General features: G+C 41.3%; 1 protein-coding gene across 2 annotated transcripts in view; it reads left to right on the top strand.

The window, feature by feature from the left end:
- nbas (NBAS subunit of NRZ tethering complex) overlaps window positions 1–27360 on the top strand; it is a 160437-nt gene that overhangs the window by 22791 nt on the left and 110286 nt on the right. For both annotated transcript variants that reach the window (XM_083933595.1, XM_083933596.1), the window contains exons 16-24: window positions 4179–4304; window positions 4640–4791; window positions 4961–5098; window positions 11420–11498; window positions 14605–14709; window positions 15091–15227; window positions 19226–19312; window positions 21296–21449; window positions 24606–24791. In XM_083933595.1, the coding sequence (XP_083789721.1) occupies window positions 4179–4304; window positions 4640–4791; window positions 4961–5098; window positions 11420–11498; window positions 14605–14709; window positions 15091–15227; window positions 19226–19312; window positions 21296–21449; window positions 24606–24791 (1164 nt within the window). The remainder of the gene's footprint in view (window positions 1–4178; window positions 4305–4639; window positions 4792–4960; window positions 5099–11419; window positions 11499–14604; window positions 14710–15090; window positions 15228–19225; window positions 19313–21295; window positions 21450–24605; window positions 24792–27360) is intronic.

Genomic DNA, 27360 nt, shown 5'->3' with positions numbered 1-27360 from the left:
TGCATGTAAAACAAACGCAAAGTCATCAAAGTAGGACAAATACACTGGGGGAATTCCAATAAGCAGAATTATTTAGGTGTATTGTAAGAGTTGAACAATAAAGCTGAACGAATGAACGAAAAAAACCTGCACACTGCTGTTGGAAAACCACCACTCACAAGCCAATATTTGTGTTCCAAGTGAGCCTTCACACATTATTCTCCACCATTATGGTGCAGAGAGAACGCTGTCCTAAGCTGTACGCACTATTGTATTCTGGGGTAATGGAGCTTAAAGGTTGGAGAAGCTTGTGACTGGAAGGTTGCCAGTCGGACTCCCAGTTTGTTAATCAAATTAAACCGAGCGGTAATGTAAAGTGTGCTGTAAAGAACAAAACCACAAGCTTCAAATGATACTTTATTTATCATTTCTGAAAAATGTGAGGCTTGTTAATATCAACTCAGGCGACAAAATTGTGTATCTCTCTCGATATATGATTTTATCATGGCGTAATTTTATTAAAAGACAATAAATGAATAAATCTGAGGAGAAGTCACAACAAAGTATTCATATTGCCTAACATTTACATTATTGCTGCGATCTGTCTAGAAAGGTATTTTTAGTTGACGGCTCAGGTCACAGTTGCAGTGTAGGAGTCCTCAGAATGGGTTGGCATATCTCATTCTGAGAATCACAACAAGGAGTCACATTTATGTTTACTTATTCAGCGCAACGAAATGTGTACGTTCATAGGCGAGAAAAGCTTTCGTCAGTGCACATGCCTTCATGTTTGGATTTGAATGTTCTTTTAGCTCAACAATATAAACCGCAATTCCAGAGCTGACAGCTAACATGCAGTTTTCTGCCTCACACACTCTTAGAAATTCATTTCGGCAATAAGATATTACCTATTTAATATTTCAAACACTTTCTATTCCTAATTAAACCACCCCTTTTGCACGGCCTTTATCATATGCAAAGTGATACATGAGTCCCATTTGCCTCACTGTAATGCCAGCAATCATTTTCTATGATCAGCCGTCGATGTTCTTCAGTGGTGGATATTACTGTACATTTACCACAAAAGCCTTCATTCCTTTTTGGTGCTTAATTTAGCCGCAACTGAAGGACGTCATATGAATCCGTTAGGTCACTGACGGAATTATAACAGGCTGATCTGCAAAAAAATTGGTTTGTGACTAAATGAATCCTGTGCCAGCTTAGTGAAGTGCTTTTGTTTTGTTGGATCAGCTCCAGAGTGCTGTTGAGGAGAAATGAAAACCAAGCAAGATGTTCAGTCTGCTTTAAGGCTATTTCTCAGTCCCAGGGGTTTCTCTGAAATGCTAATTGCTGCATTAGAAATATGGCTGTTGGTTGCTGCTCGCTACAAATTGCAGCAAAGACAACAACATGCTCTGTCATAAAGCACAGTATCTGCTCTCAACGGGCTCAAGTTTTAGCATGGTTCATCAGTCATTTTTATGACCCATCATCTACTTCCTTCTTCATCATTGTCATCATCATTAGACGCCATTAGTCATTGCCATCAACCGTTACAGTGGAGAGTTACAAAGTAATATATCATTATTATCTCTTTGTAACACTCGGTACCCACGGCACATCCTCCAGCTGCTGCTCTCCGTTTTTTTCTGTTCACATGTACCACATGTAGGCGTGTGAGTGAAGGGGAGGAGGGGCTGTCTCTATTGTCTGCATATGTCTGTGTATATGTACATGTATATTGTGTCAAGGCCTGCACATTACTTGTTATAGTTGACATTTTCCACACTTCACTCACTCCCACACAGTAATCACAATGACCTGATCTCTCCTCAGAGTTTCACCTCAGGTTGAGGTTTGTAGTCCAGCTGACTGTGAAAAGACCGAACCAGAAGAAGTGATTTGGGGCTATTTCCTCAAGTCAGCTGCTTCATGTGTTTAGGAGTTTGATGATGCGTTTGGTGCTGTAACCCTGCCTGCATGAGTAGCACTCTTGCAGGGCTGCAAACAGTTTTATTAGCCGAATCCAGAGAGAGAAGGAAGCAGTTTTTGATGTCCTCCTACGTGAGGTTTAACTGTGTGGGGTTCTTATTGCCCTCAAGGAACCACAGTCTGGCTAATGTGTTGCTTTGTACTCCTACACACAGAAAGAGATGGATACATACTCTGTGTGCGCGCGTGTGCGCGCGTGTGCGTGCGTGCGTGCGTGTGTGTGTGTGTGTCCGTGCGTGCGCGCGTGTGTGTGTGCGCGTGCGAATCAGTGAGCTTGAACACATGTAGGCTACTTTCACACACACATACAGTGGGTCTGCATAAACTGAGGTGGCATGCTGTTGTTGAATCAAATGATTTTGCAGGACGTTGATTTGATGCAAAAAACACTTTTAGCATCTCTATGTGTTGGCATCTAAGCCAGGCCGATTTAATAATATGGTAACAGTCTACGTCACACATCACGCTAGCAGCTCAGTGAGGCTGTCTTTGTGCACAGGGGTGATTTGAGTTAAATGCTAACTTAAGCACAATGTATGTTAAGCAGGTGTATTGTTTATCATGTTCACCATCTTTAGTGTCTTCTACTTGGCACTAAATGTAATTGTACATACATTGTAATCACATGATAGCACCTCTGTCAGGTCAAGCATTTTTAATTATCCACTCCTTATGATTAATTACCTGCAAAACTAATGACATTGCTATCATGCTAATTAGCATGCTAATTAGAAAACTGAGAATGGTAACACGCTAAAGCTAAGCCAATGAACATGGCTGACATACCTGATAAATTGAGCATGTTAGTTAACATTGCCATTCAGAGCATGTGTTAGCATGCTACTGTACAAGTGCAGCGTGGCTTTAGACTGTTTTTAGACGTTTTTGGATTCTTCGTTCGCTGTGGAGGCAAGCCAGAAAAAACTCATGTTACCTCAAGAACTCAAGGTAACATGGAGTGAATAATTGATACAAAAATGGTAATTTTGAGGGTAAAATATTCTGTTAAGTCCCAATATTTTCCTCCTGATTCCTCCTTTGGGTTTTTTCTCCCTGTCTTTTTGATTTTTCTTTCTTCAAATATCCCCAACTATTCAATTCCCCTTCTCTTTAGCCATTCTCCATATCCCTAACAGACCCAATTCAGACTGTCACATTGCACATTGCTACACAGATTTAAATCTGTGTGTCAGAGCTGTTCCTATTCAGTCTTATAGTATTCAGAGTGCGTAAGTAGGGATGTGTTAGAAATGTGTGCCTAGATAGTTGCTTTATATACCATGGGATTTTAATTAAAAAAGTATTTTAATCATTTAAAGGAATTCTTGCATTTCTCAGTTAGAGCACTCAGCGCTTCCCTCCAAAGTCCCACCTTCTTCCTGCCTGACCTCTGACACTCCCTCCTCCCGACACATGCGTTGAGAGAGAAATGCTGTTTTCAAGTGCCACGGGAAGTCCGAGGTTTCGGACCTCCAACAAGTGCAATGGAATGCCTGTCATAGTGGAACCTCATACTAGCTAATCCGGGGAGATCGACCTTCTCCGAAACTTCGGACTTCCAGTGGCCCTTGAACGCAGCATGAGCAGCACAAGTAAAACAGAGCAACGGATGACAGGCACGAAGCTCTGCAAATCTTCTTATTCGGACCGAATAAAATGATTAGTCAGGCTTTTATCAGAAATATATGAGAATTGAATATTGATGAGTTTCTACACCTGGTGGATTTATTTCACATTTTAGTGAGCAATATACTTTTTAGGAGCATTTTAAGATTACATAAGAAAAGTTTAAAAATGCCTGAAAGGTAAGAGTTTCTTTAATTCTGTTTAGGAACAGTGCATGGAGATTAAATGAGTAATATACCCGTGGGATGATAAGTTAATATCAGACATAAAAAGTACCTCACAGAATATCTAATGAATTAAACTTACCATTCTGTTATCCTGCTGTATTGTTTGCACCCAACCTAAATCAGAAAATGAACTGTGTTTCTTAATTAGAGTTATGTCTGCTCAAGCTTCTCATCAGATGGATTGTTCTTTCATTTCACAAACTCAATCACTTCCAAATAAATGTTGATCCCCTTGTTATTTGTGAAGATTCATTTTAGTGCTGTCAGTTCCACATTGTGAAGAAAACATGCATATATATTATTCATGTCCTCATAATGTGTCTATTGTGCTCATTTTTTTTTTTTACCCCACAGATCGACAACGAAGAATATGGGGAAGCCCTATCTCTTGCCCAAGCTTATAATCTGGATTCTGACCTGGTCTACCAGAGACAGTGGAGGAAGAGTACCGTCAGCATCGCCTCAATACAAGATTATCTGGTAAGAGATGGAAGAAATAAGAGAGACAGATGTCAGGAAATGAGGAAAGCAGGAGGAGGGAAGGTTGAGAAGAGAAAAAGAAGAAGAAGAATTGTATCAGATTTCTGGTGTTTATCACAGTATATTAGACGTCTGGTAAGAAATATAGAGTATATGTGTGTGGGCGAGTAGGGGTACAGCACATGTTCAAGTGCAGCACAGTCCCCTTACTCTATTTCACGCATCATTTTTACCAATTTGTTGCAAATTTCCCCCCCCTAATTCTGTATTTCATTTCATCCCATCATTTCTTTCCAACTCATTCCCTCTCCTTCCATTCCCCACATCCCACCCAGAGCAAAATCGGCAAGCGCTCATGGGTGCTGCACGAGTGTGTGGAACGGGTCCCAGAAAACGTAGATGCGGCCAAGGAGCTGCTGCAGTACGGCCTGAAGGGAACCGACCTTGAGGCCCTCATAGCCATAGGAAACCGGGGAGATGGGGGCAGGTAGGGCAAACACATGAACACACACCAACGCAATCCTGGAGCTTAAATAGAATGAATGTCAATCAATTTTTGTTCCTCCTCCAAGCTGAGGCTCATTCCGCCTGCCCGTTTTATTAATCGATATTTACTTTTGGCTACAGTATGTGTCATTTTCCCTATCGTCTTCCAGGTTTATCATGCCAGGAGACGTTGACCTTGATGATCTTCCCTACGAAGACATCCTGTCAGGCGAAGAGGAGCTGGAGATGAAGAAGGAGAGGGAGAACAGGAAGAGACGAGAGCTATTGGCCAAGGTCGACTTCAGCAGGTACACAGACAGTCAGACTGTTGGTTAGTCAGCTCAGTTATTCAGTCAGACAGCAGATGAAGATAGAAATTCGCAACAGGCAGAAATGCTGCCAATGTTCTGAATTTAGAGAGACCAAAACATTTATTTGAGAAAAAAAAAATTGGGATTGGGAGACAACTACAGTAGAGGTATTGCATGTTGCCAAAGGAGGTTCACATAAACATTTCTATCAGGGATGGGCACAAGTAGTGAATTCAAAGATCGAGGGATTGCATCAATCCCCCGAGGGCCTAATGCTTATTCTAAATCAAAACAATCACAGTTACCCTTTAAGGATTTTTTTTTTCATAACCACAACTTCAAAAGATGTTTCCTTACAAAAATATCAATAAATCTGCACTCGCATTCTGTTAATGATCAGTCCCCGTGCTGAGAACAGGCGCTCCGCTGGTACAGAGGTGGCAGGTATCAGCAGGTTCAGCAGTCCCAGTTTTTTGTACCGGTGCCTGTTGGACTTCCACTAACAGAGAGGACAAATGCATGGCTCAATGAAATAAGCTTCTAGCTTCACCCATATTTTCAAAACAGTTCTCCCCGAAGAGGGTGTCCACTGCCTCTGTGCTTGCAATGCTGTAGCCCCAAGCATGACTGCTCACCCCCTCCACATCGTCTGGGCCTTGCACAGTAACCCCGTCATGTAGGTCAGGTGTTTGTGTCTTTGGTCAAGCGCAGAAGCAAGAGGTGCTGCAAAAAAACCTTGAATGCCGTTGTTTACCTATCGAGTTAATTTGAAACAAGGACTACTCGAGAAAATGATCACTTATGCCCTAATATAGAACATACGCCTTTAAGGGTATGGTACCCTTTGCTAGAAGCATGGCTATATAAATAGAAATGTTGGTCTACTTGTCGGTTAGATTAATGGTCGACCTGTTGATTGGTCAGTTGGTTGGTCCACCACTTTGGTCCAGACTGAAAGGAATCAACAGCTATTGGATGGAACGCCACTATATTTTGTACAGACATCCATGGTTCCCAGAGAATATAGCCTACTGACTTTTGTGATCTCCTGACTTTTCCTCGAGGGCCACAACGAGGTTGACATTTGTTAGATGGATAGCCATGAAGTTTGTTGATATTTAAAGTCAGTAGTGGATACATTACATTCTAACAACCTTGGTAATCCTCTGACTTTTTGTCTAGTGCAAGTCATGGTCCTCAGAGGCTGCAGATGGAGATCCCCTGACCTTTCATGTAGCATCTTCATCAGGTTGAAATTTCCATTTGTTCAATACTTGGGATTATTGTTATTGGTCATTATCCAATCAGCCTCAGTTGTACTTTGTGTTAAGTGCTATTAAGTTAGCATTCCAACACAAGATAAACTAACATTATAATTGCTGATATGGCCATTTAACTCAACCCGCTGCACCTAACACCTAACAGCTGCCACAGAGCCACTAGCACGGCGTGACTTAGACTCTTAGTCTTATCACTGAATTGTTGGAAGCTGTTTGTATTATTTTTCTCTAAACTTTAAAGACTGCACCACCAGACATCAACACCGGCTTCTGACTCCCTGTAGCAATTTTTTAGGAGGGTGGTAAAATCCCACCAAGGGAACCTAGTCAGCAAGTTGTTGCTTCCTGTTTAAATGGCTTAAATTAACTCATTATTTTTCACGTTTTGAACTATAATGATGGGGTAGCGGCTACACTTCCATTTGTCAAAAAAAAGAAAAAGAAAAGGAGAGATGGTGGTGACAGTATTTAAGGTGTAAACAAGGAAACGATGAGGAAACGGGAGAAAGGGTTGCCAAATGTAACACTGATCGTTTGATTAGGTGGCCCAACGGAGAGAGGGGATCATAAAGGCAGGGACATTAATGAGGATGAGGGAGCGACGAGGAGAGAGCGTTGGTGGAGATTAGCGGGTAATCTGCTGGAGGTAATTTATGCCTTTGTTGTCGAGTGCCCAGGGAAAGACTAATGAAAAACCCTTTAGTGATCACTAATCACTTCTCATAAACACACACACGTGCACACACGCACATGCACACGCACAGACAAGCAAATACACTTACCCATGTATCATGACACACTCTCCATGCTCATGTTCTACACATCTTTTAGAATGGAATACACTTAAATGAATCATGAACATGTAAAATGCATACCCATGCTTTTTTGCAAACAAGCGTCGTGCATACAGGTATCTTGGGCTTCAGTAGCTCGATTGTGCTGTCTCTATTGTTCTCCTCACCTCAGATACTTAACCAGTAACGCTCCGATCTGCATTAGTATGAGGAGTGGAAACGCTGCACTATCTCCCTCTCGAGCTCCCAGTTCAATTGTTTCAACCCTTTGTCCATTTGATTTTCCTTCCGTTTGGCTCATTAACAGCTTTATTACGAGCCTGTAGTCCACCATAGATGGAGGAAAAAGATAGAAAGGGGGGCATAATTCATACATTTTTTTTTAACATTAAAAAAGCGCATTACATCAAAATCGTCATTGAATTACCTTCTTAAAATATGCCATTTTTTTCTCATTTCCCTTTCTCTGAGTCATAGTGTCTGCCAGGCTGTGTGTGTGTGTGTGTGTGTGTGTGTGTGTGTTTGTGTGTGTGTTTGTGTGTGTGTGTGTGTGTGTGTGTGTGTGTGTGTGTGTGTGTGTGTGTGTGTGTGTGTGTGTGTGTGTGTGTGTGTGTGTGTGTGTGTGTGTGTGTGTGTGTGTGTGTGTGTGTGTGTGTGTGTGTGTGTGTGTGTGTGTGTGTGTGTGTGTGTGTGTGTGTGTGTCTCTGCCCACGTCTCCTTGAGGCCTCGGCGATGGATAATAATACTCTTAATTTCTTTTTAACTACACCGCCATTACAGAAATGGCTCGGTATCGATCACAGCTGCTCTGCGCGTTCTTTATGTGTATAGATAAGGACTGTATTTAACTACTGACTGTCACACCAAGTGCCCCGTTCGTTCTCTCCGTGTGTATTGAGGCTGTCTTGTGTGTCTGCAAATGATGAGCAACCAGTCAGTCGAATGAAATAATGTGAGGTTATTCTTAACTCTTGGGTTGAAAAAAGAAGAAGACAAAATGACCTTTTTGGAAGTCACTCTTTAAGATCCCTATTGGCAGTTCTTGTCACATTTTCAATAAACAGAGTCAAAGCGATTCCTGCTATCATATATAAAATGCTGAAAGATGCTCGGTCGCCTCTGAGCGAGCACACATTTTGCTTAAACGACCCGATACAAAGATGGATGTTAATATACTTCTCCGGCCTCTTTTGTTACTACCAGCTTTACCCCTATAGGCAATGTGTTGAACTTGCACTGCATTCAGTTATCCTGAAATGTAATGTCCCATAAAATACAGACTTCCTCAGGACTTGGTTATTGCTTCATATTCTTAACTGTCATGCTCCAGTTTGTTTTAAAACTGTTTTGGCTGCTTGCAGACAGTTTTATCCCTTCGCCTGTTTCTCATCAGTCTGTGTATGCATAATAAAGTATAATTCAGAATCCGCCAGGGGCCATTATATCTGCTGCTCTGACATTCTGCATACAACAACAAGATGGACAATATTGTTTGTCTAGTGCGTGTTTGCGTGCGTGAGTGTGTGTGTGCGCACGTGCGTGGTTGTGTGTGCATGGGCATGTGTGTGAGTGAAAGAGAGAGAAAATGAGTGTGAAGTCTGCTGCAAGGTGTTTATGTTCTTATCTGATCAGATTCAGACCTCAATCAAAAGTCTCATTTTCTCATTTGCTCCAGCATTTGTTGTATGTTTGCGTGCGTGTGTGCGTGTTTGCTTGCATGCGCAGTTGACTGTTTATGCTTTTACTGTGTCATCCATGAGCATGTGAAGACATGAGCCGGGGTTTTCATCTGTTTATGCAGTCCTATTTTGTCCCTCAGACTGTGTGATAATCGCTTTTATCACACCGCGCATTTCTGTATGTGTGTGTGTGTGTATGTATGAATGCAAATGGGTTGGCCTGTTTATGCAGTTTAATCTCTGTCCAGTACAGTCATATACAGGGTCTTTGTACAGAGATGGAGGAGCGGTGTCATCAAATTGTAATGACCCTCAGTCCTGATAGTTTCAAAGTACGAGAAGCGCACATACACAAATTGAAGCAGTCGGGGGGCCTACTCTTTTTACATCGCACAGTGCATGTGCAATGATGTGTAACAGTCTAAAGCACAGTTTAAGTTGTGCCCAATACATTTTAAACCTCACAGCCCTCAATCTCCATTCAGATGTGTTGCAGCGTTCCTGTTCACTCATGGTCCTCTCTTAACCGCGCTTTCCCCTTGAGTCACTGTTTATTGTAAGGGCAATTCATGGAACTAATATAAACCTTTTGCAAAGGCGCAGGCACTCTGCTACCCTTACAACCAGGTTGTCCATTTGTATGTGTAACAGTGTACTGTGTGTTTATGTGGTACGTCTGTGGAATTCAGCAGTGGGTTTGCAATTTAGAGGCAATAGACGTTGACCTGAATTGAAAATTCAGGCACCTCTAACCCGTTTTTCACATGCAACAACGCTTATCATTGTCTATGAAGTGGACTCACCTTTCAATCAATGACTGGTGTAAAATCTCAAACTGCTAATTAGTATGGGAACGTTACTTAGATACTCCCAAACCAAAGTATCGGACACATTGAAATATTGAACCGCTGGCGGTGCTACTGGGAAATTCGGAAGATCACCGAAGTCATGAGGTGTGGACGACACTTTACGTTCTGATCCATACACGCCATGTTCATTAAATTCCCTAATAAAATAAGGAAATACCTTTTGATTTGTCAAGTATTTAATTCACATAGGAATAAACCAAAATACACTTTACCATGTGTTTTTTTTTCACATAGACTATTTATTTATTGAATTAACAGTAAACATGCTCTATCGTGATACATATCATTATGGAGCTTTGACATGACTTTTATCGGAATAGGAGATTTTGTCCATGTCGCCCAGCCCTCATTGAGCCATCATTCAAAACAGACGAGGAAAAATAGCTTTTCAACATCTCCTCTCCCCTTTTTCTTTTAAACTTCTGCTCTGAAGAGGCAGAGCAAAGCAATAATTACCACTAGTAAGAGTGCTAAGCCGTCACTCTTTGATGTGCCAGAGAGTGTTTTGAGCCAGTGTTAATCTCTGTTAGTCCGTGTAGAGGAACCCTGATAAAGCCTGATAGTGCACTCTGTAATGAGGGATTAGGGATTAAGACGGCGGTGGAGAGGTCAGCTCTCCTGTGGTCACACTGCGGTTGATCCGGGCCAAGTTCTTTTTTTTTTCTTCTTTAGGTCGCTTTGGGCACTGCTCTACCTGGTTGTATCCTTTTGGTTCGTACGTGCGGGGTGTGTGAATATGCGGTGAAAAAATGTTTTATATTACTCTAAGTGTGTGTGTGAGCTGAGGGGACGTACCTGACTGCTCAGTAGTTTTCAGCCTTATGGTTGCTTTCCCTTGGGCATACCTCGGGTGATTGAATTGTAGGCAGATCCTATATAACCTGGCGCCTTTGTGTTTGTGGTCATCCAATTTATTTATGGTCATGATTAAATGACATTGAAAATGGATTTTATTCTCGCAGGGCATTTACTCACCTCATTGACAACTAACATACCATACATAACAAGCAAAGGGTTCAGGGTGGTCAGAGGGAGCTGATTTGTTGCCCTTAGAAAATGATTAGGTCTTGAGGGCACTATATGGTATTGTTGTCACCGGTCCCAAGCATTGTTATATAGATCCCTGCAGGTATAGCATAGGGCCAATTTGAAGTTAATTTAAAATAGGGCCCGACCAATATGGGATTATATGGGAAATAGACTTTTTTTATGTGGACTGTGCACCTGTTTTGCACCAGTATTTGACTATAAAAAGGGAACCAGAAGGCTGCTTTCTAAAACTAATAACTTCATTAAAGAGTATTTACATTCTTATACATTAAACAAACAATGTGTTCTATGTAATCCTCGAAATGAACACTGAGAAAATAAATAAATAAACATTACGTTCAGTATCAATCAAGTATCAATTGCTGAGCATTTAAATAAAGACCAAATAAAATAAAACAGAATAAATAGCTATATGATACTATTTCTAAATCACCACAAGCCTCATTTTGTAGGCATTATATGTTCTGTAAAAGAAAGTTTTTATAATGGTGTATATTGGAAAAACATACACACCGATACAAATATGTCTGTGTCGGCCTGGCTCTAATTTAAAGCTTGAATGTGTTTTCAGATTTTGTCATTTGAGTTTTGATGTGTTGAAGGGATTGTGCAGGCACGCTCTTGATTTATGTGCATGAATGCTTAGGCTGACTCTGGAGCAGAAGGAGCTGTGTCGGAGCCGACTGAAACTGCTCTCCTACCTGGACCGGCTGGAAACATACGAGGTAACAACGATCGCAGACCATTTTTCTTGTACTCCGCATCAGCCCTTATAAATCCTGAACATACTTATGAAACAGCCTGAAGTCATACTGGCATATATACAGAATTTGCTATAGCTGTCTTTGAAATATCAGCAAAAAGTGAAAAATGTACTACAGACTAGCACTCAAAGAAATGCACTTTAATATCATCCATGACCAAGAAAACCACAAAATATTCACATTTGAGAAGGAGGAGGAACATCTTTTTACCATTTTTGCTTTAAAAAATACTCAATTAATTGATTATCAAAATTGCTTTAGTTCTTTCTGTCAGTGGACTGTTCAATTAATATAGGGGTGTGACGTTCCCATGATTCTTTTTTTACTCGTGATTGATTCGAAGCTCAACGATGCATTACCGTCAATACATACTGGCATCTTTAAGATACTCCTTTATTTAGAATTTTCCACTCTATATTAAAAAGAATACTTTACTTTTCATGTGAGTGTCTGGATGAGCTCGGTAATAAAATTGTCAGATCATATTTAAGTTGCTTTTTGAGAGTTGATACAAATGTCAATGATTGTGTTAAATGGGCAGATGATACCGTCTCATATTGATGACAGGCCCCTAGATTGAATCAAACTGAAATCTAATTTTGGCAGACTTTTTTATATCAGCAAATATAATTTTGCTGTAAAAAGAATCAATATAATATCATATCCTGCTGCACCCCGATCTACTACTTGTTTCGGCTCAATCAAAAAATGAACACTCAAGTTGACAAGTGTAAAAGTCTGCTAGTGTCACTTAACTTTTGAAGGGAGGGTTTTATTAATATTTCAGAGATTATTTTATTAACAGCCTGTCTACACTGCAGCCCATCAGCAGCCGCCTCAGTCCTCTCAGTGTCACCACTGGAACCATTCAGCCACAACTGCACCGCAGTTACATGAGTGAAATGTGAGAAAATAGGCTTTAAGCCTAAACGTGCATTTTGGGTCATGGTTATGCGCACAAAGCAAAAGTCATTATGGCCTATGTAGACATTTTTATTGTATCAAATTAATGAATCTATTCCGTCAGATTTGTGTGAGACGAATGACTGAAAAACCTCCTCACGTAATTGATTGGATCAGCCCATCATTACTGAAACTCCTTCTAATCGTGCGTTGATTGGTCCAGATTGGAGTCTGAATGGATGTTTTCAAGATTAATGACTCATTATGAAAACTGAACTCATGAGATTTAGGCTTGAGACTTCATGGGAAGGAGACTGTGTTTGAAGTACTATTAACTACTATTAAAGGGGCCATATTGTAAAAAGAGAATTTTCATATCCTTTCTAATTGTAAAGCAGGTTGTGGTGCTTTATAAATACTGTAAAAGTATCAAAACAGTCATCCACAGAGAAATGCACTCTGTATTCAGAAACTGTGTCTTTAAATGAGACGTCAGGACTTCTGTACGGTTGTAATCACAACTATATGGCACAGATGCAGAAGACCCAGAAACGCTGGCAAATCAGAGCACCCTGGGCTTTTTCAGGAGGGGGGGCTTAAAGAGACAGGTGCTAAAACGGAGCGTTTCAGACAGAGGGTGAATACAGGTTGTTTACAGGTGTTTTTTTGAACATTAAAGCCTGTAAATATGTTCCAGTAGAAACCCACAATACAAGTATAAACCCGAAAAGGAGCACAATATGTCCACTTTTAAATTATTCTAAATCTGAGAGTCATGATGGATCATATCATCTGTTAACTTACACGTTTGCGTAAGACAGTAAGTTTCTTGATTTCATTCTTAATTGCCAAGTTGTTTTTCCCATTGGCACCCTAATGATTTTTCCTTTCATTTCCAATCCCTCCAAAGCACAGAGGCTTTTCTCATTTGCCTTTTATTGATACTCTCTCTTAACCCCGCTAATCTCTTTAGAAATATTGAAAAGTTGAAGATGATATTTACGCACGAGGGGCGTTTGAAGTATATAAATAAAAAAGTGAAGGGATTGGTAATTAGCTAGCAGAGAGGCACATTTGACATAAGAACATTTTTACTCTAATACTACAAACCCTGCAGTGTAAAAGCATCAGTGTAGCATAGATAGGTACATGCTTGAAGTGGAACTTTGACACTTGCAACCACCTAACACTCGGGATCTCAGATTTCCGATGAATGATGTTAACACGCGGCCTTTTCATCCACATAAGTCACAGACGAACACGGCCGTACTTTCTCCCATACAGGAGAGGAGAGATGGGATTTTACCCTGCTACATATTCAACTCAGACTACAGTGACGTCTCTCTTTTTATTCGGACATTGTCATGGTAACTGCAGCACTCGTCAGATTCCTTTTGCCCCAATCCATTTTCTCTGGCTGTCTATGAATATGATATTAGGGTTTTTATCATCCCGACTTGGGCTGGCTCTGTCTGCATACGGCCCATTCAAAGGCTATCAATCAGACTCACACACGCACGCACACATGCACACACACACACACACACACACACACACACACACACACACACACACACACACACACACACACACACACACACACACACACACACACACACACACACACACACACACACACACACACACACACACACACACACCCTGGCATAGAGGATGCTCCAGAGATTTTATACACACAGGCACACATAAATCCCTCTAAGCAAAGAAATGTTCCCTCCTTACATATGTGCGTGCCGTGCGCACACTTAAACACTCTTGTACCTTCTTCAGATGGTTCAAACTTAAAGGACAAGATGGCTGTATGCTACAAAGTTAAATAGCATCTCTTTTTCTTTTTGCGTTCATCTGCAGTCACATCCTCTACTTGCTCTTTCCCTTTCATCTTTGGTTTGAATTTCGATCTATTCACACTATTTTCTCTGGAAAGATTACCCTCTGCTTCACAAATGTCTTATTTTGAACCACAGTTATATTCCTCAATTCTACTGCTCTCTCTCTCTCTCTCTCTCTCTCTCTCTCTCTCTCTCTCTCTCTCTCTCTCTCTCTCTCTCTCTCTCTCTCTCTCTCTCTCTCTCTCTCTCTCTCTCTCTCTCTCTCTCTCTCTCTCTCGCTCTCTCTCTCTCTCTCCCTTTACACTCTCCAGGAGATACTTGGCGGGCCTCATGCAGCGGAGCAGAAATATGATGCAGACTTCTTCAAGAAGTTCCGCAGTCAAAATATTGTTTTGTCAGCAAGGAACTACGCCAGGGTAACATCAGACTCTCGTTTTTTTTTCAAAGCGTCTCTCTAGTCGTCTCACTTGATTTGGTTGTTTTAGCTGCATCCCCATTTGGCACTAAGAAGGTATACGCTCACCAAATACAGAATACAGTCTTTAATGCAACAGTCCTGCAATAAATCCAAACTATCATCTTAGGTGCAACTAATAAACTGGCAAGTATGTATGTTCTTCAGTATATTGCATTGGAATTTGCCATTTTATGTAAAGTAATTTGATTTGAATTGTCAGTCTTTTTTGTGCTTTTTCTTTCAGTAATGTAATTACGTAATGTTCATGTTTTTGTGCCGTTTGAAATTGGTTGGTTGACATTGCAGTAGAGGTTGACACAATGCATTTGTTTGCCCACAGGAGAGTAACGTGCAGGCTCTGGACATCCTGTTCACGTACCACGGAGCCCAACTCCTCCAGCACCGGTTAGCTATCCTTCACAACTTCCCAGAAACCACGTCTCCACATGAGTATACTATGCTGCTGCCTGAAGCCTGGTGAGGAACATGCGGTTATTAACCATTGTGCATCACTTGGGATATTTTTTTTCAATCATTTTGGCTGTGTTAATCATATGGCACACGTTTTTGTCAAGGGTCAAGTTCAACCTCGACTCTTAAAAGGACTACTTATCAAAGAAACTATTTAGCTTTATGTGTTAACATTAGATTAAATTTTTATTTTCCATGACCTCAAGTGAAGTGGTAAAATTCGGACTTGTCATTAGGGTTTCATTGAATATTTTAAGGGCAGTTTGATGACAGGGAATACAGTACCATGGTGATTTACAGAGTTTTGGAAAGATAGCTTTACTTGTTGCTAGCGTAACTTGCTATTCCTTGTGTACTAAAAGGTGCTGTGAACACACCCAGCACACTGACTTCCCATTTACCTTTGTGTAGAAATAGGAACTGGGAAGTTTTTCTTGGAAAACCTGACACTGTGTCCACTTTTCATTGGGTCCACATTTTCCACCGACAGCTTCTGAATGGACAGTAGCCTACGTTTGACAGTGGCATCTATAATAGCGTATCTAACAGGACCTAACTCACATTATTACTGCACGTCTCCTGGTGGACAAAAAAGGAATAGTGCATTTTATTGAAAAACTGGAAATAGCGACTAAGCTGCAATTTTCACACTTTGCAAATCCGTAGTTTTTACTGTTTTCCACCAGACAGCCATTGGCCGTTCTAGCTCTGGCCCACAGGGCATCCCAGCTCAAATCACATGTAAAGTGCTGCCTTCTGTTATAGAGGGTGCAATTTCAGCGACATTTCCCAAATTCAGTTCAATTCTGTGGAAGTAAAGATGAGAACATGACAAGAAAATGATACTTAGATTACACCCAGTGTTTAGTTTTGAACCATTTCATTCTTGTCTATTCTAATGTACTAATAATATCATTTACACTACACTATGGAACAAAAAAAGGAGATGTACTGATGGGTACAAACATTTATATTGAATAAGAAAGTACTTATCACCTGAAAATGCTTATGTTTTTATATATATAAATGCCTAAGTGTAGTTTAAAAAGGCCATTAAAGTAAATTTTTACATTTAAAAATGTAGCCCAACTGAAAAACTCTTTCAGCTATCTCTTACTTGCCTTTTACAATAATTAACTTTGCAAACATAAAAGCTGTGGTGTAGAAAAGACACTCATTACCCCAGAGATACGCTCTGATGTCTGGAAATCAACATTTACTCCTCTTTGCAATGCACAAGTCACACTTCTCGCTACATTTCAAATTAAAATCACCTTACACCGGAAATCTCACCTCTGCATGAGTGTGTCTTTCTCACTTCTTCTTTCTTCCCACCGTCACACTGGAGGAATCTTTTCTTACATTACACACACACACACACACACACACACACACACACACACACACACACTGAACCACAGCTTAAGGGCTGACAGCGATGACATAAAAGGAGAGAGGCTTAATTGCCACTTTTTAATTTAAATGCAAACAATATTTAACACTTGAAAATTGTGCACTTGCTGCAATGGTTTCACTTTTTTTCTGCTTTGGTAATGGAGTAATGCTGGGGAGGCTGTTGGGGAGAGCATATGTGAGAAGGAGATGATGAAGTAGTCATTCCTCAACCCTTTTTGGTTCACTGATAGAGGTGACGGACTGGATTTACTGATGAGTGAAACAAGCAATCCATTTTGCCTTTTGTTTCCTCTGACTCGCCTTTTCAGTTTTCGGTTTCCACTATTCCTGTATTCTCTGTGCCAGTATTTTATTCCTTGATATACTACATAAACGTTTATTAAAAGAAACACATGGAGGCCGAAGTCCCGTGGAGCTCAAAAAACATATGAATGTATAGAAATTATTGTTCTTACAGCTTTCACCCATACATACACACACACACTACCACTGCTCCCTTTTATTAGCCTTGTCTGAGTTTGTATGGAGGTCAGGTGGCTGTGGCTCTGCAGTGAGCATCCATCATGGCTCTGCCGCTGTGGGGCAGTTTCCTATTTTCCCCAGCCCGCGAGCACCAACTGCTCCTCCCAACAGCGCGTCGCTCTTCCACTGCAGCAGACGGAGTCGGCTCACGCCATCTGTTTGGAGCTTACTCGCTCTACACTAAAAGTCTTGCTTCACTGAAAAGCGAAAAAATTGAGAATATTGATCAAGTCTACAAGGGGACGTGGAGACGCATGGAAGAATGCAGAATAGTGGTATTTAGTAGAAAACTTTGCCCCTAGCTTGAAAGGTTGGGAATAAAAAATACACCAAAAGCCCAGCTCCAAGTTTTGCTATGCATCTCCATTTTCCTCCCCGCCTCTCTCAGGCTGACGTGAAGTAGATTAGGCGAGCGAGCGCGGAATAATTCATTCCTCCCATCGATATCTTAGCTCTCACACCAATATTTACTCTCCACCCTCTAACCTGGCTGCCTTTAATGAGGAAAGAGGACCAGGGCTTCGGGGAATGACAGGGGGAAAAAAAAGAGAAAGAGGTTCACTTTCCGTGAGCATTTTCGAAGAAGAGCTGCAACTTCTCATCTCAGTGTTAAAACCCCGATCGGAATGGATGCAATCTTCCTCCTTTTAGGCATTGGCATAAATCACATCCGCCAATCGGACACATCTTATATATTTTGTGATTGGAGAGAATTTATGGCCATGTTTAAAAAACTGCTGTGGCGCGTGTGCACTCGGCCTTTAACTGCACCAAAGCTATAGATGATTTGTAGCTCACACTATCTCCTTGAGTTTTACAGCCCCAGTACATATTTTTCTGTCTTCAGACAAATAGATAACAAGAAGAAATGCATTAATCCTAGAATAAGTTATAAAAGCCGCCTCTGTCCACCCCGTTGTCTGCATATACTTGTGTGAGTGTGCGCTTGAGAGTGTCTTAAGTGTCTGCGTCTTGTCAGCGCTGACACGCGAGGTTACAGAGTCATTTCTCACTTTGGTTTCGTTTCTTGTGTGTTCCCTATTTATCTTCCTCAGACCTGTCACACTCAAGGAGACCAGGAAGAAGTAAAGCTTAGTACCAACACGGCGTTTAGAAAAAAAGCTCTGCCTATTTACAACCAAGGCACAACTCAAGACTCTTTTCCAAAGTTCTTTGAATTGTTTATTGCTCTGCTTTTGTTTTTTGCATCACCCGTCCTTTTCTTATTATGCTCTGCCGTTTCCATTTCCCATATGCTGCTACTGCTCACCAGTGTTTTCCTGTAGTTTATGTGCATGTTTAGTTTGCGACAGTAAAAGTTTTTTTCTGATTTATCGGCTGCCACTACAGGTGTGGTGCGGTTTACTTTTTGACTCCTGGCTAGTCTTTGGTCTTTCTCCTGATATCTGTTATCCCTAATACCGACCCCTCTTTTTCTAATTTACTATCTCTCTCCTTCCACAAATGTACTGCAACACTGAAATTATCTAGGCATTACCCTGAGGAGCTGTATGCGAGAACCCAAATGTCAGCATCAGTTGGGCCAAAGATTAATCTTTACCCTGCCAGCTCTAAAGTCCAAGGCCTAAGTCCATTTAACGTCCAATTGAGCCCATGTGTGCGAATACGGCCGCTTATTGTTCGGGGAATTCACAGCGAGCGTATGGGCTTGTTGATGATGTTTCTATTATGCAGCTTGCGCAAAACCGAAAGAGAACAAACATCCGCGGGTAAGGAGGAAGGGTGAACTGGAAGGTCGACAAGTTTCAGGAACTTGTAAGGGTGAGACCCGGTTTGTTTAGGACCAAATCGGCGTCATATCCCATCTCTTGCACGCTCTGCCCAGATGCTGTGTTTGCATTAGGTGAGAGCATGTCTGACACTGACGGTCTACTGTTTGGTCCTGCATGTGTGAAAGGAAAACTTTGGACAATTTCCGGATCTGATTCATTAGACATTGTCTGAGTCTATACGTGGAACTGGCTTGTGTCTTCCTCTGTCTTTTCCTCTTTCTCTCATTTTTTTTTTTACTTATCTCTTTTTGCTTTTTTCTTCTACTCTCACAGCATGGATGACGGAGGCGAGTTGGTGTTGATTGCATGGGATGAGCAGAGACACCGAGACCTGGACTGGTGCGAGGCAGAGGAGTGCAGGTAAACGGTTAACATCAGCTTTGACATGAACACACTGATGTAGACTAAACGTTATAATAAACCAATCAACTGATATCATCGTAAAATCTTACCGTACCCTCTTGCAGCATAGAACTGTTAAAATCCATGCTCCAAACAGGACAGATGCTTGTCCTATCATTATTATGCGAAACAAAACCTGACATCCTATTATCTAAATATGAAACAGAACCATAACAAAGTAATTCCAAATGTTGTACGGCCAATGCATGCCATTTACTCGCTTCTGTAGGGAGGCCAGTTTCATTTACAATTTAATTTAGCAAGCTCTTTTTTTATTGCTCTTTGGTGTGGAGTCATAATATCAGTTGACTATTGTGGTATGCTTGGCTGGGGATTGTATGATGACATTTTGATACTGTGATTGTGTGATAGCAGCAATGTTTAGGACTGTGTATACGACACCCACGCTAACATTTTTGCGATGTTATATCCTTATTCTTCGTATTTTTTCTTTCTTCCGTTTATGCTTTCTCTCTTATCATTCTCGCTCTAACCCTCACTCCTCCTGTAAGTTTGGGGTGGTGAAATTCTATATTTTTCGTTATCCTCAACATATCCCACGAGAAGACTCCTATCCTGTTAGTGGCTCTCCACCCCAAGCCCATTGGACGCTACTGAAAACAGAGGCCTTTTAATAACAGATCATAAATATATTACTTTCATTTATAAAATATATTTACAGCAGCAGGACGGTGGATGTTGGAGTAACTTAAAATAAACTACAGTGCCCATGTTCATTGTAATGTGGTTGATTGGTGTGTTTTTAATAGATTTTGTACTAAAATGAAGCTGGAACAAAGCAATTAGCAGTATCAGACTTTGGCTACATAGACAATACTGGTCAGTAGGATATATTCATTGTTGGTATTGCTATTGGTTTTAAGAAAATATAGAAGATCAAATACGTTTTCCCCATTATCTACTTTCTCTACCAAGCAGGAACCTCTGGGCTGGAAAAAGGCCAAAAACTGCAGCTCTTCAATTGTGCACTGCAGGCTGGATCTAAATGCGAGTCAATCCGTAAAGAACCCCATGTTAAAGTGACAAACATTAGAAACATACATGTTTGCAGCCGGGTACAACATCAAAAAACGAAAACAGTTTTGATCTTTATAGCTGATTTCATGTGCACTGTACAGGGGGCTGCATGTTTATTCAATTTGCCCGTTAATTGTATTTCATTTAACTTGAATTGGATTAAAGTTGTACTCTGTATGACATTTTACATCTTGTTCATTGTCTGTTAAAGCAATTCTTACCTTTCTGGCATTTTTACACATTTCTTTTTTTTAACGTTAAAATGCTTCTAATAAGTGTATGGCACACTTAAATGTAAAATAAATCCAACCAGAGTTGAAACTCAGAATTATTATATACAATTGTTATAATTTTCTGATAAAAGTCTGACCAATCATTTTATGCGGTCCAAATAAAATTATTTGAGGAGCTTCCTGCCTGTCATCCGTTGCTCTGTTTCACTTGCTGCGTTCCAGTGCCATGGGAAGACCGAAGTTTCGGACCTCGAACTAGCCAAAGTGCAGTGGATTGCTGTCAAAATGGAACCTCCTATTAGCGAATTCGGGGTGGGTCGACCTCCCTCGAATTAGACAGGCACTGGAACGCAGCATTTCTCTCTCACCGCACGTGTCCGGGGAGGAGGGAGTGTCAGAGGTCAGGCAGGGAGGAAGAGGGAGTTAAATAATGGGGATTGATTATAGGACTCACTAATGAAACTACTTGCCTTTTTTGCTGAGTATTCCAATATCCGTGTCGATGGCGACATTCCCGGTTGTTAGTGACGCTGCTGACAGGGGTTGGTCTGCCGGCCCAGATCGTCACTTATGGTTATGCTGCGTTCACTTGTAAAAGAAGTGAGTAAACAGATAAAATAGACACTCGCATGTGCATCTAAAACAACTCTCCCTTCATGTGTTCCGTCAGAGCAATGCTAGACCAGAACTTGTTTGATGACGACAGTTTCCTGTACGAGGGGGCTCCGGAGCTGCTGAGGTTCCGCACAGCTGCACCTTCCATCGAGCTGCTGACCGACTGGTACCAATGCAGAGCTAAGGACATCGACTCTGGATCCAGACAGGCAGGTTCCCAGTTGTGGCTTTAAAAGGAAAAAGAAAAGCAGGGACTGTATTTAAGTGGCGACAAAGGGGTTTCGGCTCTTAACGGATGCCATTTACCATTAAGGTGAAACTTTTTTCGCACACCGTGCTAATGTCCCTTGTCAGGTTCCTTCTACTTGATTGGAACTTACAGCGCGAAATGAATAGACATGTGGCAAGATAATTGCTGTTGCATGCTTCTTTTTCATGATTGGGACAGAAGCATGTGGCAAGCTTGGATTGAGACTGCAGAAGAGATGTTGCCAACGTCCATCAGTCAAGGTCACTTTGATCATATGTGTGACAGTCATTATCAAATTAGCCATATGGACTTCTAATGAACAGTAACCGTAGCTTCTGTCATCTGTGTTCTTTTGCTGTAACTGAAAAATAGGACTTGATGGGACTTGTTTAGTGGAGTAATGGGATGTAACCGCCGGAGCTGCCCACTCTCTCCACCCACACTATCCACATGGCAGCTCTGTCCCCTCTGTGCCTCCTTCACAGTGATGGATCAAGGTTGTCACAGCACTCTCTTTGTCTTTGTGAAAGGACTAACTAGGGTGCAGTCATATCTTTCCCCCCTCATTTCTCCGTTTTATCCCTTTCACTGGGTGTAAGGGAGGGTGGAGGAGAAGGGATTTGGGGGTCCATTGCTCATTTTTGAGGACGACTGGGGAATCGTGCCTTTCATCATCCACTCATAGAGAAAGAAAGAGAGACTGAGTGTGCGTAAAAAGAAAAGTCTTTGTTAATCTCTAAGAATCACACCAGCCCTCTCCTTTGTTCCTTCTTAATTTGACCTCATCTCCATTTGCTCTCTCACACATTACTCCAGGAGCCTCTCGGGAGCATCCCGCACTCAAAACTCTCTCTTGCTTTTTCACACACACACACTCACTAACACATAGACACAACAGAGAGAGGCATCTAAACAGCTCTGCTGCCATTTGCTGAGTTCCCCCCCCTTCTTCCTGCCCTCTTTACTTTTTCATCTCATTTGTTCTCTTGTTTGCACCCTCCTCCCTTCCCTCATCTGCCAGTTTATGCTTGGGAGAGCGTTTTAATGGAGGAAAATGTTTTTTTTTATTAAAAGGAGCCACATCAGAGGAAGCTGGAGTGTTTTAAACCAGAGAGAGAGAGAGAGATATCCCTAGTTGGGTTTGGGGTGTATTTCAAACACAGGATGAACGGATGCTGAGGTAAAAAAGGTAAAGCAATCTCATGGAAAGTGTCTGTGGGAACGGAAATCACAGGTTATAAGAGGGTGAAAGGATAGAAATAAAGGATATTAAAGACAAGTGTTGTTTGAAACACCATTGGCAACAAAATGATACAAAATGAGAGGATGGCTTTGGAAAACAGACAGGCATACAGAAAAGGCAACAGGCCAGACTTGGGAGTTCAAGAGGAGGCCAGTCACGGTGACTGTTGCAAAGCTCTTGGAAGAGTTTAGAGGAGCAAGAGGAGTGGAAAAACCTTGGGCAAAGCTGTGGAGAAAATGTGAAAACAATGTTTGAAAGAAACGGTCGATACAGGACAGAAAGGGGAGACAAAGGAGGATCAAATAGAGTTGGAAAATTAAACCGAAGAGTCGGTGAAATTTGCTGGGGGGGCGAGAGGGAGTGAGACAGAGGATACAAGTTGTGTTACACAGGGCATAGAACGATGATGGGGAGGGCACAGAGATGAGTTTGTAATTAAAAAGTGTGAGATTTTAACATCTGAATTGTCTGTGGTTAGCTGGGGGAATCTATCCCTGGAGAGCAGAGAAAGAGAGGAGGAGGGAGGGTGTGGAGGGTGCGGCGAGAATCTTTACTCACAGTTTGATCAATAGACTTCTCTCTCTTGTTATATCTAATTGCTCAGGCTCTGACTCAAGGTGATTTAGGTTTTCCAGTGTTGTGCATTTTACAAATGAAGCCGCACAATTATTTATTCAGCAGGAAATGTGTCGAGATCAGTCGAAGATGACAAGGTTGCAGACCCTGTGTGCTTGTGCACACACAAGATGCCGCGCTAACAGCTGAGCCAAAAGGGCTCTCCTCCTCTAAAAGGTGGCGAGAAAGCAATCATCACTACAGGGCCCAGCGGCATCTGCTATTGATCGGCTAGCATCCACAGGTGGCTAAGTATTGATTGGCCAGGCGTGCTTCCAGCGTATAGGTGGTCGGATATCGATTGGTTGCTCTTCTGGATGGAATTCTATCGATCCGAGTAGCAGGAAGCCAAAATCTTCCCCGTTTTATTGTCCAAAGACTAATAATTGGATATTAGCAATGACTGACTGGTATTATTTAGTTTTGGATTAGGGATTAGGGATGTTGTTTTTGTTCTCGTCTCTTTTTTACAATGACATGGCGCCTTGCTGTAAACAGCATTCACCTGCTGCATAACTGGGTTAACTGGACTGTAACAAGGCAGAAAGATACGTGGCACATGGTAGAAATATAGTTTAAGAGATAAAATATTATAGGTTTCACAAAGGTTGGATTTTCTCTAGCGCTTTTGTGCACCTTTGAATTGGAGTATACATCATCAATTCTTTGTCCTCCATCCTCTGGAGTTTTATAAGATGGCATGCTGTTAGAAGGTTTTTTTGTAATCATCCTGCAAGACCGCTCTGAAGACAGCTGTTTGTTGATTGTAACATTTGGTCAGCTTACACTAAAAGGCCAAGTGTCCACTAGAGCAGTGGTTCTCAAACCGCGTGCCGTGGCACATGGGGTGCCTGGGGAGCTAACCAGGTGTTCTTTGTAATTAGTTTTATTTATGATGATTTACATAGAATCATATGTTAAGGTGTGCCTTGCAATTAGTCATATTTATGATGATTTACATAGAATCGTATGTTAGGAGTCCCTTGGAAATGCTTGTTTTCACAAATGCTGTGCCTTGTGACAAAACCATTTGAGAACGACTGCACTAGAGAGAAGGATAATACACACTTAAGGATAAGTACACAATAGCATGGAGTTAACACTTACAGTAAGACACACACTAACACAGTAAGATAGAAATAAAATTAACTAAGAATCTAAATTCTTTACACTGACTGTTAGTGTCAATTTTTTTTAATGTTGCATTTTGCTTTTTTTGTGTGTCCTCTCTCATCGGCATTTCTCTGTGCCCATCAGGTGGACTGCGCCCTGTCGCTGGTGCGTCTGGCGAAGGAGCGGGAGATCCCAGGGCTAGAGCTTTTGTGTGATGACTTGGTCACCATGGAAACACTCGTGTATGAGACATCATGTGAATTGAGTCTGACACTCAAAGATTTGCAGCAGCTAAGTGACATTGACAAGCTCCGCCTGCTCATGAAAAACGTAAGTGGCATCATTTCACATCCATTATACTGTATGTTTGTATGAGTTGTTTTTGTTTTGGTATGAAATTTTTGTTTTCAGTAGGCAATGATGTCGATATGAGAGATCATGTTGCTACTGAATCAAAAATGAAACTATCTCTCTACACAAAAACATGATGATCATGGAGATGTGGCTGTCATTACTAAAGTCTTTTGCATCTTTAGTAGAGTTGTTCAGATAGCAGTATCAGAAATAGCTGCAATAAGACTTGATGAAATGCTTTCGGTATTGTTATCTGCAAGTAAATGAGTCTTTGCACCGATCCTATACCACGTAATTCAGCCCAGAAAAATCTACTTTAAAATAGTTCTTTATGTTCTTTATTCATTATTATTGTACGATGGTGTATTAGAGCCAAGTATGAAAAAACAAATTACGGACCCGGGGAAGGGGGTTAATTTTTTGAGAAAAAAGTTGTAGATTTATGAGATTAACGTGGCAAATCTATGACAAAAAAGTTTCACATTTATGAGATTCATAGTCGTAAAAATAGTGTTTTATCTTACCCCTCCAGTGGTTTGTTTTACACTCTCTGTTGAACTACATCGCTTCAGAATCAACACAGACACTGCTACATGCCGTGCAGGCTACTCTGTCTGCAGCAAACTCTGAAAAAGACTATTGTAGACTCCTTATAACCTTATAAGCGCCACAATGCAGTCTCTCATTCACTGCCGTGTTAAACGAGATTTCATCGCACCTCGTAGCGAACTTCATTCTTTCTAAACTTGAAAACACAGTTTTTACACTTTTCAGAGTTTGCTGCAGACGGCCGGCACAACATGAAGCAGCGTCTGTGTTGATCCTTGTTCTCGTAGATTTGCTACTTTGAATCTCATAAATCTGCGACTTTATTTTCTCGTAGATTTGCCCCTTTAACCTCATACATCTGCAACTTTTTTCTTGAAATATTACCCCCCTCCCCAGGGTCCGTATTTTTTTTTCCACACTTGGCCCGTATACCCCATTGCATGATTTACTGTTAAACTAGATTAAGAAAGTTCTATGAGATTCATTATCTGTTCAGTTTTTAACAATCTGAGCCAGGCTGTACAACAATGATATCTCATTCATACAGGGTAAGGAGTATGCAGCTGTTAAAAAAACACTGGTATCGGTGAATATGCAAGTTCTGGTATCAGAAAGGAAAATAATAATATCGGAATATCTCATATCTTTACATTTTTCGAAACATACGTCTTTAAAAGTATTTTCACAGTTTTGACCAGGCCCCTGTTTTGAAATGAACACACGGATGTTGTTTTTCCAATCCAAACCGACAAAAACATTGCTTTACTTGCCACTGTGTTAAACGTGCATTTAGCAGTAGCTCACAGTGTGTGGGATGTTTTTTGTCGATAAAAGTAAGAAAGCTTGACTTCCATTTCCCTGCAGCTCCATTTCATTATAAAGTTCCATAGTTTGGCTATTTTAATCTTTTATTGTTGCTCAAAAGAACATGATCAGGCATGATGAACCGGCAACAAAGCAAACAGAAAGCGTGCATACTGAAATCCTTGACATTTGACGATATAAACTTTGTATCCAACGTTAGTGAGAGAGCTATGAAAGCTACACTGCAGCAGGTACTACAGTTACAAATCCCCTTGGAGTACATAATATGATCTGTCCTCTAAATTGTAGCTAATAACTGGCAGCTTTAGCCTGTGAGGACCACTGCCAGTAGGATCCGCCATACAGGCAAGGAGCCAGCAAATGTTGTTGACTGCACTAACACATGCTGTTTGACTGGTACCCCCTTTGGGCGGTGTGTGTGTGTGTGTGTGTGTGTGTGTGTGTGTGTGTGTGTGTGTGTGTGTGTGTGTGTGTGTGTGTGTGTGTGTGTGTGTGTGTGTGTGTGTGTGTGTGTGTGTGTGTGTGTGTGTGTGTGTGTGTGTGTGTGTGTGTGTGTGTGTGTGTGTGTGTGTGTGTGTGTGTGTGTGTGTGTGTGTGTGTGTGTGTGTGTGTGTGTGTGTGTGTGTGTGTGTGTGTGTGTGTGTGTGTGTGTGTGTGTGTGTGTGTGTGTGTGTGTGTGTGTGTGTGTGTGTGTGTGTGTGTGTGTGTGTGTGTGTGTGTGTGTGTGTGTGTGTGTGTGTGTGTGTGTGTGTGTGTGTGTTTACCAAACTCGCCAAGATTAAATCTCCCTCTTTCCTGCATCTGATGTCTTCCTTTATCAGTGACACAGTACAGCAGAGTAAAAATGTTTGCATGTGGGTGGGTGGGCAAGTTTGCATTTAGCATCTAAATATATATTTTTTTAATATCAGTTTTCCTGTTGATGCTCTCCTATCCTTATATCTTGAGTCAGAGCTGTCACAAGGTGGGTGCGAAGCTTGCACGAACTTGACAGGCATCAGCTTAAATCCCAGCACAACCCACATGCTGTAGCAATTATAGTTCAAGTTCAGGTTTAATTGCATGGCACAATTTCATGTAAATGCAGTCTTAAGTACTTTCCACTGTTCTAAAAACATAAAAATCTACAGACAGTATGTGAACAAGACATAATTTATTTCTTCCGTGGAAG

Source organism: Echiichthys vipera (assembly GCF_963691815.1).
Source record: "Echiichthys vipera genome assembly, chromosome: 19".
NCBI classification, from domain to species: Eukaryota; Metazoa; Chordata; class Actinopteri; order Perciformes; family Trachinidae; genus Echiichthys; species Echiichthys vipera.
Note: the sequence above shows the minus strand (reverse complement) of the source record. Positions and strands in the feature narration are given on the sequence as shown.